We start from the raw sequence: 18,793 nt of genomic DNA, 5'->3' as shown, positions 1-18,793 counted from the left end.
AAGTCTGTCAAATAGCCAAGTCTGAATAGCCAGATTGTAAGTCGTTCTTGTAAATAAAAGTTATGTTCTATGAAAAAAGTATCTAGTTTAGAATGCGATCTCACAAATACTTCTCTTTGAGACATTACACTTCATCATACTCTAGTAAGTACTTTATGAGGACTTACTGTTTTTTTGACACAAGGTATTAAGTGTACTCAACGGTTATTCTTAATAATTTTTACAGCTTCATTGAAGATATGCTTGAGTGAAGGCATTCATTTTTCTTACTGTGAGTGTGTGTGTGGTGGCGAAGAATACAATGACTACGAGTTTGGTGTCATTACCATGATTCCTGCTTGAAGGGCCAGCAGTTTTACCCACGGTTGCTTTTCCGTCATCAGTGCAAATGCCAGTTTTGTGAAAAGGGCAAAATAATGCCTTCATATTAGTATGGCAATACTTTTGGCGTTGAAAGGGTGTTTTTCTTCCAGGGTACATTTAACTGGGGAAACCACTGGTTGTCACAATTGGTGGTGGTGGTGGATGTACTGTGTAGAGACTAGACATGCCACTAAGCGCCTTACAATGCACAGGATGCCCTCTTCCCCCCTCAGAGAATTAGCCAGTTCAGAATGTTAATAACGCTGAGGTTGAGAAAGCCTGATCTCCAAATATGGGTCTCCTTTTGCAAAAGATATTAATAGCTACATGGATAAATTGACAATATTAGTTGCTGGTGTTATATCTGCCCATTTATTTATATTCACGACATAACCCACAGACACATTCCGGCCATAATTCTCTCATCTGGGTTCAACTTACTGCTTACTTCCGACGTGAAGCCCACAATTCAGCTATGACCCTCCCTGGTACGCACCCATTGAGTCTTTCTAATAGGGTTTTGCCTCTCTGTTCTCTGCGTCCAGGAGGCCTCATCAGCTAGGTTGCAAACCCCTTTAGGATAAGACCATATCTTAAGCCTTTCAGTTCCCCTCAGAATCTTTTTCCTCGTCCCCGGCTTGCTCTACCTGCCCACAGGACGCGCCGCGGCGGGCGGCTCCTCCCCGCGCTCCTCAGCCGGCGCAGGCGCTTTTGCCCGCGCTCCCCCTCAGCATCCCCGCGCGCCAGACGCTCCCGGCTGCTGCTAGAGGGCGCTCCCGGCCGGGCGGCCCCGACTACGAATCCCAGAAGGTAACGCGGTGAGGCGGCCGCAGTGACATCTGGGATTTGTGGTCCTGGAGGAGGGATTGGCGGATGAGAAAGACTGATAATCTTTCCTTTGCTCGCTCTCGTGGACTGTCGCCCCAGGTGTCGGCCAAATCCGTATCTTGGAAACCACGCATCAAAAGCAGGCAGGTAGGAAGTCGGGCGTGCGAATTTCCGCTTCCGGTGGGCAGCAATGTAAACACGGGATCGCGGGAGTGATTATTAGGTAGCTGGGGCTGCCGGGTCGGCGGTGGAAGCGGAGGAAGAGGAGGAAACCGAGGAAAACGAGGCGAGTGGGTGTTGCTTTAGGGAAGAAAGGAGCTTCAGAAGTCAGAGTTGAAACGCGACGGGGTCTGGCACAGCCGGGGCACGAAGGTTGGTCCCTAGGGACAAGCTAGTCTGGGGGTCGGGCCCTCCCTTGCAGCGCGCCTGGGAGGCGGCCGGGATGGTGCGGCTTTGACCTTCCCTTCGCGGTGGGAGGGGCGGAGCGGAGCCGCGCTCTCCCCGGGGTTTACGGTGTCCGTCCGAGGCTGAGCGCGGGCTGGTGAACTCGCAGGTGACGTCCCGCAGCCTTGATGAGTTTCTTTTTATTATGGTTGACCATTGAAGGGAAAGTCGCTAATACTGGTTCTAATTCTAAATACTGGTTCTAATACTAATTCTCTGTCGCGGTGGTATTTTTGGGTAAATTGTTGCTTGGATTCCTCACCTCCGAATATATCCTTTTACCCGGAAGGATGATGTTGTGATTTCCTGATCATGTTCATCCAGTGGTTTTTCGCCTGCGGTGCTGCATCCTCGGACGCAGTCAAGATAAGCATTCTCTGGTTTGTGGCTCGGTAAAATGTCAACAGTTATTGAGCGCCTACTATAGGAATCATTGTACCAGGACACGAATTTAGAATACGATGTCGTTGTTTAGAATTTTTATGGCATTCTTTAAATAAAATTCTGTATAAAATGTTGAATTTGTCTGGTTTCATGAGTTTATCATGAAACCTTTATGATTGTGATTTACCCCTATGGTTTCTTATCCTGGTGAAACAAATATTAAGTCTAGGATGTTGGTGCCTGTGCATCTAACTATAGATTCAGAAAAGCCTCCTTTATAACAATTTTTAATTTCATATTAAGATAGCCATAGAGGAACAATAAACTTGTACTATTTAGGATGTCTGGATCAATTCAGTGTTAAATTTTCCAAGGCAGAAAGTGTTTTGCATATGTTCTAGGATTCCCACCTCTTTTCAAACCCGGCTAACTTTTATCTTTCAGAAGTTCTCCATGAAGCTTGAAGTGTTTCTTCTCTGACATCATAGCATCCTTTGTTTATTGTCTTGTAGCACTTATCCTGTATTGTAATTGACTGTACTCTTGTGGTGTTCAGACAATTTTGAAGAAAATATAGAAATGTGCCAATAGCCTTGATAACAGATTCATGCTTTTTAATCTCAGTGAGCTTTTGATACTGTTTGATATCTCTTCTCATCCTTTATTGTTGCCTTTTCTAATCTCCACAGTGCCTATTTCACATCTTTTCCATTTTTCTCAAGTGCTGAGATCCATTTATGTTCTCTTTACTTTGAACAGATGAATAGCCTCCTATTTCTTGGAGAAATGTGAAATTTGTGGCATGAAATCCCTCGTTTTCCTTTCCTTCCACCCCTGAACTTTCCTATACTTTCCAGTCAGTATTAACTTCTTTTTTTGTCTGAGAGGAATATATTTTTTCCCTTTCTTCAAGGCTAAACTTCTCAATCGCTAATGTCATCAGGCCTCCTTGTAACCTCATTCTGTCCTTCTAGAGCCTTCGGGCTCTAGAAGATCTCAAGGGATTTGTGGGGGAGACTGCTACAAACACCTGAGATGATGGTGTGTGTGGCTTTTTCATACATGGTTGAGAACCACCACCTGAGTGGGACCTTAACATATGTTGTTCTCAGCAGTTGTAACAGTGGTTTGGGTTGGAAGATGGGGAGGATAATGGGAGTCTGAATGACCTGTTAATTTTTAAAAACATGTTGGTCTGTCTCTCCTCTTTTCCTTTTCTCCCCACTCTATCCCCCGACCCTAATAGTCTGTAGACCTGAACAATGATTTTAAATGTAATTTGCCTTCAGTAAACACCAGATTAGTATTAATAGTGTTAGTATTAATAGTGTTCCCACACTGCCTGATGCCTCATGTTATTAATGTAGAAACAAAGTTCCATTTGGAACTTACAGCCAGAAAACTTAATCATCATTCCTGTTACAGTTAGGGACAGTCATAAATACAAGACTTTCTTATCTTGTCCAGATAGCTTGTGAGGCCTTCCTAACAATCCATTCTCTCAGGATGTCCTCACTCTGTGCTTCTGAACTTCCATTCCATAGTATCCACACTTACATTTTCAGCAATTTCCTGGTTCTTCCCCGAAGATATTTGTAGTCATATTCAAACATAGGAACTTCATTCACCTGTATTATGACGAATCTTGGGAGAAGTTTCTGTAAAAATCTCTTCTGTGGAAAGCATGTGGTTCACCCATATCAGCCCATATATTTCTTTCTTTCTTTTTTGGGGGGGCTGGGGGAGACAGGATTTTGCTATATTCCCTAGGCTGGTCTCAAAACTCCTGGCCTCAAGCTATCCTCCCATCTTGGCCTCCCAAAGTGCTGGGATTACAGGCATGAGCCACCAAACTCAGCCATAAATTTTTAAATTATTATTAATTTTTAAGAGAGCCCGTATGTTCCTTGATTGCTGTGATTTATTGGTGCTTCCTCATATTCATTAAGAACTTAGGTGAATGACTCACAGTTTTTCTTTTATCCCTCAAAATTGTGCTGTTATTGTTGGCCTTTCTATATGAATGACCTCACAGCCAGCCTCACTGTCTCCTTGTCCTATAGATTTGTTTTATTGTTCTTTGCTTTATTGTGCTTTGCAAATATTGCTTTTTAACACATTGAAGGTTTGTGTCATCCCTGCTTCAAGCGTGTCTTTTAGCACCATCTGTCTAACTGCATGTGCTCATTCATGTCTTTGTATCACATTTTGGCAAATCTTGCAATATTTCAAATTTCTTCATTATTATTATATCTCTTATGGTGATCTTTGATTAGTAATCTTTGATGTTACACTTGTAAATTATTTGGGGATGCCATGAACTGCACCCATATGTGATGGTAAACTTAATAAATGTTGTGTGTGTTCTAACTGCTCCACTGACTGGCCATTCCCCATCTCTCTTTTCCTCTCCTTGGGCCTCTCTATTACCTGAGACACAACAATATTGAAATTAGGGGCAGTTACCAACCCTACAATGGCCTCTAAGTGTTCTAGTGAAAGGAAAAGTGACCTGTCTCTTACTTTATATCAAAATAGAAGTGATTAAACTTAGTGAGGAAGGCATGTTAAAAGCCAGGGTAGGCTGAAAGCTAGGCCTCTTGTTAGCCAGTTTGTGAATGCAATGGAAAAGTTTTTGAAGGATATTAAAAGTGCTACTCCAGTGAATACAGGAATGATAGGAAAGCGAAACAGCTTTATTGCTGATATGAAGAAAGTTTTAGCAGTCTGGATAGACGATCAAACCAGCCACAACATTTCCTTAAGCAAAAACCTAATCTATAGCAAGGCTCCAATTCTCTTTATTTTTGTGAAGGCTGAGAGAGATGAGGAAGCTGCAGAAGAAAAGTTTGAAACTAGCAGAGGTTTGTCTGTGAGCTTTAAGGAAAGAAGCTGTCTCCATAACATTAAAGTGCAAGGCGAAGCAGCAGGCACTGATGTAGAAGCTGCAGTAAGTTATCCAAAAGATCTAGCTAAGATAATTGATGAAGGTGGCTATACTAAGCAACAGATATTTAACCACTTCTATACGAGCGTCACTTATAGTCTATAGCCACAGATGAACGCCATAGCCAAGCATCGACTTTAGCGTTAATAACAAAACTTGACTTTTCTAATTTTTCATTTATCAAAATAAAATTGTGAACATTTAAAAATAATGTTACAAAAACATATATGTATATGTTATCTATTCTGATTTACATTACAAGTAAAGCTGCCTGTAAAGTAAAACAAGCTTTCGGTGCTTTAAAGCTTTCCTTATCACACAAGAGCAAAACGGATTCGTCGTCAATGCCCAGCGCAAACTATCGTGCAGACTATGAGTGCTGGCTGTGGGCAAGGTTTTGTGGCTGGTGTGCGCCCCCTACTGAAGTGGTTAAGGTAGATGAAACAGCCTTCTGTTGGAGGAAGATGCCATCTAGGACTTACAGCTAGTCAGTGCCTGACTTCAGAGCTTCAAAGGATAGGCTGACTTTCTTATTAGGGGCTGTTGCAGCTAGGAACTTTAAGTTGAGCCAGTGCTCATTTACCATTCCAAAAGTCCTAGAGCCCCTAAGAATTATACTACGTCTCCTCTGCCTTTGCTCTGTAAATGAAACAACAAAGCCTGGATGACAGCACATCTGTTTACATCATGGTTTATTGACTATTTTAAGCACACTGTTGAGACCTACTGCTCAGGAAAAAAAGATTCCTTTCAAAATATTGTTGCTCACTGACAGTGCACCTGGTCACCCAAGAGCTCTGTTGGAGATGTACAAGGAAATTAATGTTGTTTTCATGCCTGCTAACATAACATCCATTCTGTGGCCCGTAGATGAAGAGTACTTTTGACTTTCAAGTCTTATTTTTTAAGAAATACATTTGTAAGGCTATAGCTGCCATAGATAGTGATTTCTCTGATGGTTCTAGGCAATGTCAATTGAAAACCTTCTGGAAAGGATTCACCATTATGGATGCCATTAATTGGTACCAATATCATTAAAAGAAGAATAAAAAAGAGAGAGGCCAGGCACAGTGGCTTACGCCAGTAATCCTAGCACTCTAAAAGGCCAAGGCGGGAGGATCACTCAAGGTCAGGAGTTCAAGACCAGCTTGACCAAGAGTAAGACACTCTCTACTAAAAATAGAAAGAAATTAGCTGGACAACTAAAAACATACAGAAAGAATTAGCCGGGCATGGTGGCATGTGCCTGTAGTCTCAGCTACTCGGAAGGCTGAGGCAGAAGGATTGCTTGAGCCCAGGAGTTTGAGGTTGCTGGGAGCTAGGCTTAAACCATGGCACTCTAGCTTGGGCAACAGAGCAAGACTTTGTCTTGGAAAAAAAAAATAAAATAGTGCTAAGAACAAAAAATAAAAAAAATAGATGTCATTAAGAACATTTGTGATTCATGAGAGGTGGTCAAAATAGCAACATTAGTAGGAGTTTGGAAGAAGTTAATTCCAACCCTCATGGATGACTTCAAGAGGTTTAAGACTTCAGTGGAGGAAGGAACTGCAGATGTGATGTGGAAATAGCAAGAAAACTAGAATTAGAAGTGACACTTGAAGATGTGAGTAAATTACTGTAATCTCATGGTAAAACTTTAATGGATAAGGAGTTATTTTTTCTGGATGAGCAAAGAAAGTGGTTTCTTGAGATGGAATCTACTCCTAGTGAAGATGCTGTGAACACTGTTGAAACAACAAAGAATTTAGACTGTACTGTGTAAATTTAGTTGATAAATTAGTGGCAGAGTTTGAGAGGATTGACTCCAATTTTGAAAGTTGTTTTGTGGGTAAAATGCTATGACATAGCATTGCATGCTATAGTGAAATTTTGTGAAAGGGAGAGTCAGTTGATACTGCAGACTTCATTGTTGTCTTATTTTAAGAAATTACCACAGCTACCCTAGCCTTTAGCAATCACCACCCTGATTGGTCAGCAGCCATCAATATCCAGGAAGGGCCCTCCATCAGCAAAAAGATTAGGACTTGCTAAAGGCCCAGATGATCAGCATTTTTTAGTGATAAATTATTTTTAAATTGAGGCATGTGCATTGCTTTTTTAGACATAATGCTATTGCATACTTAAGAGACTACAGTATGGTGTAAACATAACTTTTGTATGTACTGGGAAACCAAAAAGTTTGTGTGACTCGCTTTATTGTGATACTTGGTTTATTGAGATTACCTGGTACCGAACCCATACTGTCTCTGAGGTAGTCCTGTACTTATACTTCACTTGACCTGTGTGCATCAGTGATTAAGACCTTGATATCTGCTAAAACTTATTTGCTGTCCCTTCCTTATGTGCCCACGATGCCCGTCGTAGTTTCATAAAGACTTCTGGTTCATTGTTTTACCCCATTTCTCTAGTTAATCAGATCATAATCTCCTTGGAGCTACAGACTACTTTAAGGAGGTCATGAAAGCTTAGACACTCTTCTCCAGAATGCTTACAGGCATAAAAAATTTACATACAGGCTTACACAGCGTGTGGCTGGCGACGTTAGATAGTGCTCGTTTTACTTTCTCTAACGGGAAAGCAGCAGATTCCAAGAGACTTAACTGTATCTGCCTCTATTTCTAACTTAAGTTCAACTTTTGCTTACAAAAAAAAAAAGAAAATTTTTATTAGTCCTTTTTAAAAAAGATAATATAAAATTATAGCAAAAAAAGGAACTTAAGCTGTATGTAGTAATTCGGCTGGAATAGTCTGTGGCGGCCGCAGAAGCAGGGGTTTGTTTAATTTAGTTGATTTTCTGTGGTTCTTGATTGGTTGCTCGTCTCAGGGTGGTGGAAGCTGTACATTTTTTCAAAGAAAACAAGAAGCTGCTGGAGGTTGGTTTTCCTGGCAGCAACCCGATGCAAACCAAGGATCTGGGGATCTTTTCATTATCCCAATATCTAAGTGGGATATACTTTTGAAGGATGTACAATGTTCAGTCATAAGTGTGACAAAAATTGATAAACAGGAAGCTTATGTACTCAGAGTAGCATGTTTGTTTCCAAGAGATGTTTTATTTTAAAGACATACATTAATAGTACCACTATTTTGCCAAAAGCACTGGTTCCCCTGTTGAAGCTTGCAATTACAATGGGTTTGACCCAATTCAAAGCTTTTATTCTCATAAGAATTTCATGAAGCCTTCTCACCGAAAGTACTAAGACCAGAATTTACAGGAAGAAATAGAGTTTCTTAATGTAATTTTCCCAAATGGAGCAACATTGTAGGGGACATATGAATTCTGATTGTTGGTAATTATATACTCTGGATTTCCCAGAGAATTGGGTAATTAGCCAGATCAAACCCTGGAAATTCTGATGAGTGAGTTTGAACCAACAGTTATGGACAATTCCTACATGAAACATGGTGTTATTGCAAAGAATGTCACATATGAGTAGATTTAGTGACCTGATACCAGGTTCTGTCATTGATGCTGTACTGTTCAGTGCTTATGGGTATTCGATGAATGGAATAAAATTGGATGGAACTTATCTATCCAATCAGAACCAGGATTTTCTTATGTTTGCTTTGGAACAAATTTAATTCATACCTCTTATGATGACTTGGTCAGGAAAGTTTGTGACCACCTTGTTTGTTAATCAGAGTTCTAAATGTTATACAGTGCTTTCTTTCTTTATCCCAGAAGATCAAAGTTTTTACATATCTTGATTGTCAGAGTGCTACTGATTACAATTTTGTTTTTACCAGTTTTGCTAAGAAGCAGCAGCAGCAGAGTTGATTAAGAAAAGTGAAGAAAAAAGCTAAAAAGAGAACACACAGACGATGGTGGCTGCTTTCTAGACATTGATACCAGGGGCCTTGCTTTCCATAACTACCTCCTGGTAGTTGAGAAAAAGCCCCAGATGTAATGACAGTGTAATCATTTTAAATTACATGTATTGTTATATCAAGGAGTTAGATATCTTGCATGAATGCTCTCTTTTGTGTTTAGGTATTCTGTGCCACTCTTGCTGTGAAATTGAAGTGTGCATGTAGAAAAAAACCTTTTACTATATGAAACTTTGCAATACTTGTAAAAACAATATAGTTTGGTTTATGCACAGTATAATATTTCTCCAAGTATTGTCCAAAATTCCCCAAGACAAGGCTTTCATCCTTATTGGATGTTGGCCTCAGCCTAACCATCTGGGACATTTCTATTAAATTGCTACCAGAATTTTACATGCAGTTACCTTCACTTTCTAAAGTGTATTCTTTACTAATGTTATTGAAATCAACTTCTACTTCATATAGATCTTTTTTGCAACAACAGTTAAAGTTTTTCTTCCATGAAAAAGAAAATTTACATATAATTTATATACAATTCCAGGGATTTCTCAGTATCTTGAAGCTCATCTATGCACCTGGTAAATTCTTAGATCATTCAGTTAATCTCTTCTCTAAATATCTGTTGAATTCTTCCAGGATTTTCTTTAACTTTGTTCTATTAATTATTCTCCCTCTTTTTATCCCTTACATTTGTATGTCATTGCAGATTTACAAAGCAGTTCATCATCTGTTATCTTTTTATTTGTTTACCTAATAATTCTGTGACTTAAGTCATTTAGCAAGTTTGAATCTTTTAAGACCTTTTTATTATGGAAAAATCTCAACATATATGAAAGGAGAGAGAAAACTACACTGATCCCCATGTACTCACCACCCAACTCCATCAATCATCAGTTCAAAACAATCATATTTCATCTTTACTGCATTCCTCACCCCCACTGATTACTTTGAAACAATTCCTAGATATTATATAATTTCGTATGAAATATTTCAGTATGTATCCTTAAAAGATAAGCATTATTTTTGTAAACATAATCACAATACTGTTAATACACCTAAAGAAATACAGCAGTAATTCCTTAATATCATCAATTATTAAATGTGTTCTGATATCTCCTATTTTTCCTTCCCTATTAGTTTTTTTGAATCAGGAGTGAAACAAGGTACATATATTATGTTTGGTTAGTATATCTCTCTCTCTTTTTTTTTTCATTCTGAGACAGGGTCTCTTTCTGTTGCCTGGGCTAGAGTACAATGGCATCATCATAGCTCACTGCAACCTCAAACTCCTGGGCTCAGGCAATCCTCCTTCCTGAGCCTCCTGAGTAGTTGGGAGTATAGGTGCTCACCACCATGCCTGGCTAATTTTTAAATTTTTTTGTAGTGATGGGGTCTCACTATTGCCCAGGCTAGTCTAGAACTCTTGGGCTCAAGCGACCCTACCACCTCAGCCTCCCAAAGTGCTAGGATTACAGGTGTGAGCTGCTGTGCCATGCCATATGTCTGTTAAGTCTCTCTTAGTCTAGGAGTTACCTCTCTTCTTTCTCTTCTCTTTTTTTCCCTGACAGTTTATTTCTTGAAGAAACCAGTTTTATTTTTCTTTAGTTTTCTGCTGTCTGCATCTCTGATGTGTTACTGAGCATGTTTACCTCTATCCCATATTTCTTATAAACTGGTAGAGAGGTCTGATCTGATTTAGGATTAATTTTTACAAGAGTACCTTGTGGGTGGTATGCCACTTCCATCAGGAGGTGCATGATGTCCTGTTGTTTCTTACTGGTGTTAGCAGCCATTTGGTGATTGTTGCCTAGATCCACTAATTAGGGATTAAAAAATGGTGATAATCTAATCCTTTTATTTCTTCTTTACCTATTAGTTGGAATACTTCTATAAAAGGCCAAGTTTGTTTTAAACCTGTTTCTTTGTGATTTTTCCAGAATGGCTTCTTTTGGGTGGAAGAGGAAGATTGGTGAGAAGGTCTCAAAGGTCACTTCCCAGCAGTTTGAGGCTGAAGCTGCTGATGAGAAGGATGTGGCTGAAAATGATGAAGGTAACTGGCTTCATGCCATTAAACGTAGGAAAGAAGTTCTCCTTGAAGGCTCTGCTGAGAAAAGTAAACAGCTGAAGGATGAAGGAGCCAGTTTGGCTGAAAATAAAAGGTACGTTTTTAGAATTTTCTTATGGAGAACAGTTTATTTTTTTAACTCACTGTCGGTAATGGGATGAAGATTTATGAATCTGAGAAATCCATGGTTTTAAAATCTGATCTAGGAGCTAAACTAATCAAACAAATAAGGTGTCTCAAAATCACATGAAAATTCTCATTTTCAGGGATAGTTTATAAAATAGTTTTCAGGATGCTTACTTCTGCTTTACCATTATTTATTTATTTTTTTGTCTAGAAGAGTAAATTCTAAGTCAAATATAATCCAACTCATTGGTTAGTATATGGTCTAATCTCTGGAAATTTTCTCCTTATGATGTTATGTGCCAGATGAATTAGGCATTTCCTGAACAGCCTTGAGAACATACATATATTTTTAAAAAAATAGGTATTCAGTTATTCTTTTCCAATTACTTCTTATATACTTTAGTAAATATGATTTGGTGCACAGGAATTTGATAATAGCTTCATTTATTCATAGCCCTTCTTTAGCTAAGCTCTAATACTGCCGTTATATGCACCTATTTCTTTTTTCCTTTGTTCTTTTTCTTGCTTTTTTACTCCTTTTCCCCTTCTTCTGCTTAGATTTTTAAGTGGGACCAGAAATCATTCTTCTACAAGTTAGTGGAGAGAAGACAAATTTTTTAGTAGATTGTGTTAACAAAACTGGATTACTATGTAGTGGAAAATAAAACTGAATCTATATCTAATGCTACACACAAAGATGGACCATAGAGGCATTAAAATCTAAATGTGCGAGGTAAAACTATATAGTTAATAGAAGAAAATATTAACCTAGGGTGGAAAAGGACATTTTTTATTTTTTATTTTTTTTTTTTAATTTTTATTTATTTATTTTTTGAGACAGAGTCTTGCTTTGTTGCCCAGGCTAGAGTGAGTGCCATGGTGTCAGCCTAGCTCACAGCAACCTCAAACTCCTGGGCTCAAGCGATCCTTCTGCCTCAGCCTCCCAAGTAGCTGGGACTACAGGCATGTGCCACCATGCCCGGCTAATTTTTTCTATATATATATATATTAGTTGGCCAATTAATTTCTTTCTATTTATAGTAGAGACGGGGTCTTGCTCTTGCTCAGGCTGGTATCGAACTCCTGACCTCGAGCAATCCACCTGCCTAGGCCTCCCAGAGAGCTAGGATTACAGGCATGAGCCACCGTGCCCGGCCTAGACACAAAAATTCTTAACATCTGCTCTATTTTCCTACACACCTGTGTGCACGTAAACAGTTGAATATTTACAGGTTTTTTTGCTGACCCATTTGAAAGTAAGTTGCATGCATTATGATACCTACCCCTGATTCAACATGTTTCTCCTAAGAATAAAGATATTCTCTCACCTAAAATACCATTATCAAACTTATGAAAATGAATAATTCCATAATCTAAGACCAGTTCATATTTAGGTTTTTCTAGTTTTCTCCCAAATGTCTTTTATAGTGTATAGTTTTTAAAACCAGGATCTAAACAGAGTTCACACATTGTGTTTAGTTATAATGTCTCTGTAGTGTCTTTTAATCTACTTGGAGCCCCTACTTTTATCCCCCATGATATTGACTTTTTGAAGAGTCCAGAACAAATTTTCTATTTTACTGTTTCCTTGGGTATGTCATTTAATTTGTTCATCTTATACTTGTTAACTGAAATTAGGTGTGGCGATTAGATTTAGAGTCCAAACATTTATATGTCATAGATAATGTTTGTGCTTTATAGTGCATCATATTGGGAGGTAAATAATATCAGGTTGCCCTCTATTAGTGCAACCATTGCAAAGATATTGTGCCTATGTCTGTCTATTTGCTGTGTTTGATGTCTGTTGGGAGCCATATTTTTTTTTTTTTTTTTGAGACAGAGTCTCGCTTTGTTGCCCAGGCTAGAATGAGTGCCATGGCATCAGCCTAGCTCACAGCAACCTCAAACTCCTGGGCTCAAGCGATCCTTCTGCCTCAGCCTCCCAAGTGGCTGGGACTACAGGCATGCGCCACCATGCCCGGCTAATTTTTTCTATATATATTATTTGGCCAATTAATTTCTTTCTATTTATAGTAGAGACGGGGTCTCACTCTTGCTCAGGCTGGTTTCGAACTCCTGACCTCGAGCAATCCGCCTGCCTCGGCCTCCCAGAGAGCTAGGATTACAGGCGTGAGCCACCGCGCCCGGCCTGGGAGCCATATTTTTATAGAAATCTTAAAGCATTTGTTCTTGGTAAAGAAAATATATTAGGAAAATTATACTTGACAGTATGAGAACTGTTGATTTGCACTAAATATATGATATTTAGAAGATGGTATGACCAGCAGGGAGTAGAATCTTTGGTCGGGATAGAGTACTCTTCAGATGATCCAGAGATCTAAAATCAGGCCTGTGTGCCTTTGACTGGTAGCTTACATGTGTTATTGAAGAGTTTAAGAAATAAAAAGAAAATGAAGTAGTATTAAGCAAGAAGCACTTTTTCTTTGTTCTTTTTTCTCTTTCTTTTATTTTAAACCGGTGAAGTAGTTATAAGATTCCTTGTTAAAAATTCTTCTCATAAATGAGTCAAAGTTGAGGAACCGACATATAGTTTCTAGGTCTGCTTTTGATTCTGGGGTACTCTTTTATTTTTAATAGAATGGTTGTATTTTAAAACTATAATACGAGTTAGCATCTCAAATTGGGAGTGAAGGGTAGCAAATAACAATCAAGATCAATTAATCATAGCAGCTCAATGTTAGGTTGTGAATTTTAGGCATAAAGATTTTTCTCTTGCAGAACTTTGCAAGATTGACCATTCTATCTTAGAAGAAAACCACTTGTAAATTTTCCACATTTATGAAATTACTTTCAGAACAGTCATAAAACATCTTTAGAAATTCCTGTAAATGCCTGTTAAAAGTTCATTAACTTTGTTGTTTTTCTAGACCACACTAGTGTGTAGAAGGGAAAAGCTATTCAGTTATTGCCATGGGATTCCCTCTGAATTTCCTGTGGTACAAGAGAGATATCAACTTTGTAGACAAACAGAATAACTCATGTTTTCTGCCTGCATGTCAAAACATTGAGTCATTTCACTAATATCAGCTGGATTGGATGCTTTATTTTAGATGGATAATACTGTGAGATGATTAAGTTTTTTGCTCTTCAGCATTTGTTTTGGTATAATATATACATAGCTTTAGAAAATAACTAAACAGAATTAAAGGAATCTAATGGAATTGAGTAGTTTGGCTACTCTAAGTCAAAAATAGATATAATAGTTTAAAAATATGTAAGAGAATATTAAACTTGGTTGAAAGAAATATAGGGAAGAATAGTGAAGTTAAATTAAAAAAATAAAACTCACTTCTTGTCTAGCAAATCAGTGTCATCTTGAACTACTCTCATTTTCACTACATTTTAGTCACATTGGCCTTCCTTGTTTTTTTGAACCCAGTTATACAACTTTTTGTTGTAACTCTTAGTCTGAAAAGCTTTCCTTTCCTAGTTCTTTTTTTTTAAAATTAGAGATAGGGTCTCACTCTGTCTGTTTCCCAAGCTGGAGTACAGTGGCAGAGTGGCATGATTACAGCTCACTGCAGCCTCAAACTCCTGGGCTCAAGCTATCCTCCTGCCTTAGCCTCCCAAGTAGGTGGGACTGTAGATGCGTACCACGACACCTCACTAACTTTAAAAATCTTTTTGTAGAGATGGGGTCTTGCCATGTTAGCCAGGCTGGTCTTGAACTCCTGAAGCTATTCTTGCTTGGCCTCCCGAAGTGCTGGCATTACAGGCATGAATCATCACTCCTGGCCTATTCTATTTTCCAATACTTGTCTTGTTCTTCAAACTTCTGCTCTCCTATCGTCTTCTCAGCAAGCCCCTCTCTTAATTACTCAGTCTGAAGTAACATCTCTGTCCTCTTTCCTAATCACATCATGTTTTAGTATTTAGTATGACTTCATGTTTGTTTCTTTTAGTATTTCTCCCTTTTTGAAGTTACCTTATATACTTAGTTATTTGTTTGTAGTTGTTTCTCCTCTGTAGAAATGTAAGCTCCAGGACAGTAAAGAATTTATCTGACTTGTACTATATCTTCAGCTTTTAGAATAATTTTTTGGCACTTACTAGGCCTGCCATGAATATTTATAAAATGGCCATTTGTTTTTGCTATTTTATGGCTAAATAAGTTTTTGTGGGCTAGCTAATGCTTGCTGCATTGTATCTATAGAATATAAATTTTTAAACTTCCAGTTAGAATAGCTGCAGTTTACTGCATTATATCTATAGAATACACACTTAAATTCCAAATTAGAATATGATATTCTGAGAACATATTTTATTTCATACCTTAAATACAATGGACCTTTGGAATAAAACTTTCCTATCCTACTCCTGCATGAGAATATGGCACATAAGAAGAATTTCTCTATTCTGAGTCTCATTCATTTAGCTATAACCCATATTCTCCGCATTCCCCCATTGTTTTGTGTAAAAAGGCTTTATTTATAAATAAGAAAATAACAGCATATTTTACAATATAATGATTAAGGGCTTGGGCTTTAGAGCCAGTTGGCCTTGTTCCTTATCCTAGCTTTTCCATTTACTAGCTTGGTAATATTAGGCAAGTTATTTAGTCTCTCTCTGTTTAGGTTTCCTCTTCTGCAAAAGTACCTACCTCATAATGTGATGATGAAATGAACATACACATGTTATGTACTTAATATGGTAGCTGCCATTAGTACTCAATAAATGTTAGCTATTATCATTATTACTAGTATAATCTCAGTTGTTCCAAGGAACAACTGAATTGGTTATATATTTTGGTTATATATTTTTTCACTTGTAATATTACTTGTCTTATGGGATTCTTATGAGGCTGAAATCCAATGATGGATAAAAAATACTTTAAAAGATTAGGTGTGAATTTCTACTTGCAGCTATGAGAGAGTATCTAGAACTAGATCTAGACAACAAGAAAGTGTAGACCAGCTTTGAATTTTGAATTGGTAATAATCCTTAGCGAGGTAGAAAAGAAAGATCCTGTGGATGAAATGCTAGAGAAGGAGAGAGGGAGGGAGGTTGTTGAAGAGGAGGGGACATCTTTTACTTTCTGGGATACGTTGTTTTCCCTCCTTGTGATTCTCTTCTTTTTCTTTTTAAACTCTTAATATTTCCTCATTTAGTTTTATTGAGCATTTAGATGTTGAACATATTAAATGTAGCATGATACAAGTGTGCTGTTAGCATCTTTCCTCCAAAGGAGGCACAGTTCTTTAGCATCACAGTTTACTTCATCAGTAATGAATTAGTTATTCTTAGAAAACTTGGTTTGCAATTGAGTGGTTTTTAAATTCAGAAGTTTTACCTTTTAGTATTCTTGGTTCTTTATAAAAATACTTTTTTACTCTTCTACCCAACTCCTAACTCTCTATGCTTTATAGAGACACTATAAAATGAGTATAGTGGTTAAAAATGTGGATTTTGGGCCGGGTGCTGTGGCTCATGCCTGTAATCCTAGCACTCAGGGAGGCCGAGGCGGGCAGATCCCTCAAGGTCAGGAGTTCGAGACCAACCTGAGTAAGAGTGAGACCCTGTCTCTACTGAAAAAATAGAAAGAAATTGGCTGGACAACTAAAAAACATGTAGAAAAAATTAGCTTGGCATGGTGGTACATGCCTGTAGTCCCAGCCACTCAGGAGGCTGAGGCAGAAGGATTGCTTGAGTCCAAGAGTTTGAGGTTGCTGTGAGCCAGGCTGATGACATGGCAATCTAGCCTGGGCAACAGAGTGAGATTCTGTCTCAAAAAAAAAAAAAAAAAAGAATGTGGATTTTGAAGGCAGATCACCTCCATTCAAATCCTGGCTTTCTCTACCTGTATAAACCTTGGCAGGTTATTAATTCTGTCAGTAAAAAATACAGGAGGATTAAAGAGCAAGTGCATGTAAAAGAGCATAGCATGCCGCCTGGCACCTAGTAAGCACTAAGTAAATGCACTTAGCTATTATATTTTAAGATTTTATATGTTATTGGTATATTTCCTATGGTATTAAGATTTTTTATAAGTTATTTTGTTCAGATATCTTTTTTTAGAATTATTACTACACCCACAGTGACTCTGAAGAATCAAATGTGGGTCCCAACATTAATATGTTGGCTTTTAAGATTTCAGCCACTAGATGGTGCTATTTGATTGTCTGCTAAGTGGTCTAATTTTCATCTGTTAGTGTGTTATGTGTGTGAAACAGGAATATAATTAGAATTTACCATGAATTTTTGCTCTTGTCTAGGAAAGTATACCTACCAAAGTAAATTTGAGAGTGATGTAGCTATGTGACACACATTGTATACATTGCCAGCATCAATGTATTTAATGACAGTGGTTTTGCCTCATATTCTGTGGAAAAAAATAGATGTAATTAGTGTAGAATGCCTTTATTTTCTCATCAGCACATCTTCCAACCTGACTGTATACATACCGTACTGTTTGTCTTCACTCTGTTGTAAGGAGGTGCCCTGCTCGTATCAAAGGCCCAGCCCTCTACTGTGCACTAGACCCCATCCCTTCTTGCCTGATCAGAAACTTTATTTTTAAAATTATCCCTTTTATATCATCTGTTCCTCCTTCTCTCGGCTCCTTGTCACTAGTATGCAAACATACCCTGAGAGCATCCATTTAAAAAGGTTGCTTGACTCCACATGCTCTACCATTTCTCTGGTCCCACTTTACTACAAACTCCATTTCTTCATGAATCATCCTCTCAGACCATTCAGACCAGGTTTCTGTTCCTACAATCCCCTGAAACTACTTTTAAAGGTTATCCATGATCTCCTGTTGTCAAATCATTCACCACTTCTGTGTTCTAATTTATCACACCTTTCATCCTTCAGCATAGTTAACCACTCTCTTCCTAAATACATTGCTCTCTAATTTTCTGTACCATAACACTCTCATGCTTTTCCTTTTGTGTCAGTGTCCACTCCTTTTTATTCTTTGCTTGTTCCTTTTCTGTTTACTTATTTTCTAAATATTAGTAGGCCATACTATCTAGAAAGTACTTCTTCTCTTTTCCATAAGCTTTCTTTCCCTTCTTCTAAGTTTATATAGTTTCCTTTATTAAGTACCCTCTCCATACTGATGACTGCCAAATATATGCTTATAACACTGTCCGTCCACCTGAACTCCAACGTCTTAAATCTCAAAATACTTGCCTTATACCCACTTGGATATCTGGTTAGTATCTTAGACTTAGCATGTACAGAGCAGAACGCCTGATTTTTCTCCCAAACATCTGGTACTTTCCAGTCTTCCTCATGCCAGTAAAAAACACCACCATTTACCCCCAAACCACGAGTCAACTCTGCTGGTTTATGTGCCATAAACTAGAGATAATTCAGAGGTAATCAGCCTCATTCGCCTCCATCTTCCTGCCCTTGAGACAGCACACATTGTCCTTGTGGCTGTAAAGCCCTAGCTGCTGCTGCTGTCACAGACCAGAGAGCCCCATGATATGCTGACTGATAATGAAAGACCATCACACCTTGACACTGGCCAGTAGATTGGACCTGTAGAAGCGCTGGAATGCTGAGCCACACACTCAGATTGTAAGTGGGTTAAAAGCCTTGTGGTACAGATATTGACTGGTAGGAGACAGGGTATAGGAGGGACCCTGCAGATAAATTCTTTTTCCTTTGTCTTCTCTCAGTGGACTATTTCCAACACAGTGGTTTCATATGATCTTTCTAAAGAAGTTCTATAGGAACAACAGTGATCTGTGTTTGTTTTTGGAGCTATTGCCAGCTTAACACAACCTTTGTATTTCTTCTTTCCTGCCTTAATTCTCTTTTTTCCTCACTCTTGC

General features: G+C 38.4%; 1 protein-coding gene and 1 pseudogene across 2 annotated transcripts in view; both read left to right on the top strand.

Moving 5' to 3' along the window:
- Nucleotides 1-721: 721 nt before the first annotated feature.
- TTC33 (tetratricopeptide repeat domain 33) overlaps nucleotides 722-18,793 on the top strand; it is a 40,984-nt gene continuing 22,912 nt past the window's right edge. Inside the window, exons 1-2 of one of the 2 annotated variants that reach the window (XM_076007991.1) lie at nucleotides 722-1,338; nucleotides 10,735-10,956. In XM_076007991.1, the coding sequence (XP_075864106.1) occupies nucleotides 10,736-10,956 (221 nt within the window). In that variant the 5' untranslated portion in view covers nucleotides 722-1,338; nucleotide 10,735. The other variant, XM_076007992.1, reaches the window with a different exon arrangement.
- Nucleotides 1,575-10,722, top strand: LOC105878395 (S-adenosylmethionine decarboxylase proenzyme 2-like; annotated as a pseudogene).

This window comes from Microcebus murinus, chromosome 11 (genome assembly GCF_040939455.1).
Source record: "Microcebus murinus isolate Inina chromosome 11, M.murinus_Inina_mat1.0, whole genome shotgun sequence".
In the NCBI taxonomy this organism is placed as follows: domain Eukaryota; kingdom Metazoa; phylum Chordata; class Mammalia; order Primates; family Cheirogaleidae; genus Microcebus; species Microcebus murinus.
The sequence above is the reverse complement of the archived record's forward strand: the minus strand, read 5'-3'. Positions and strand labels throughout refer to the sequence as shown.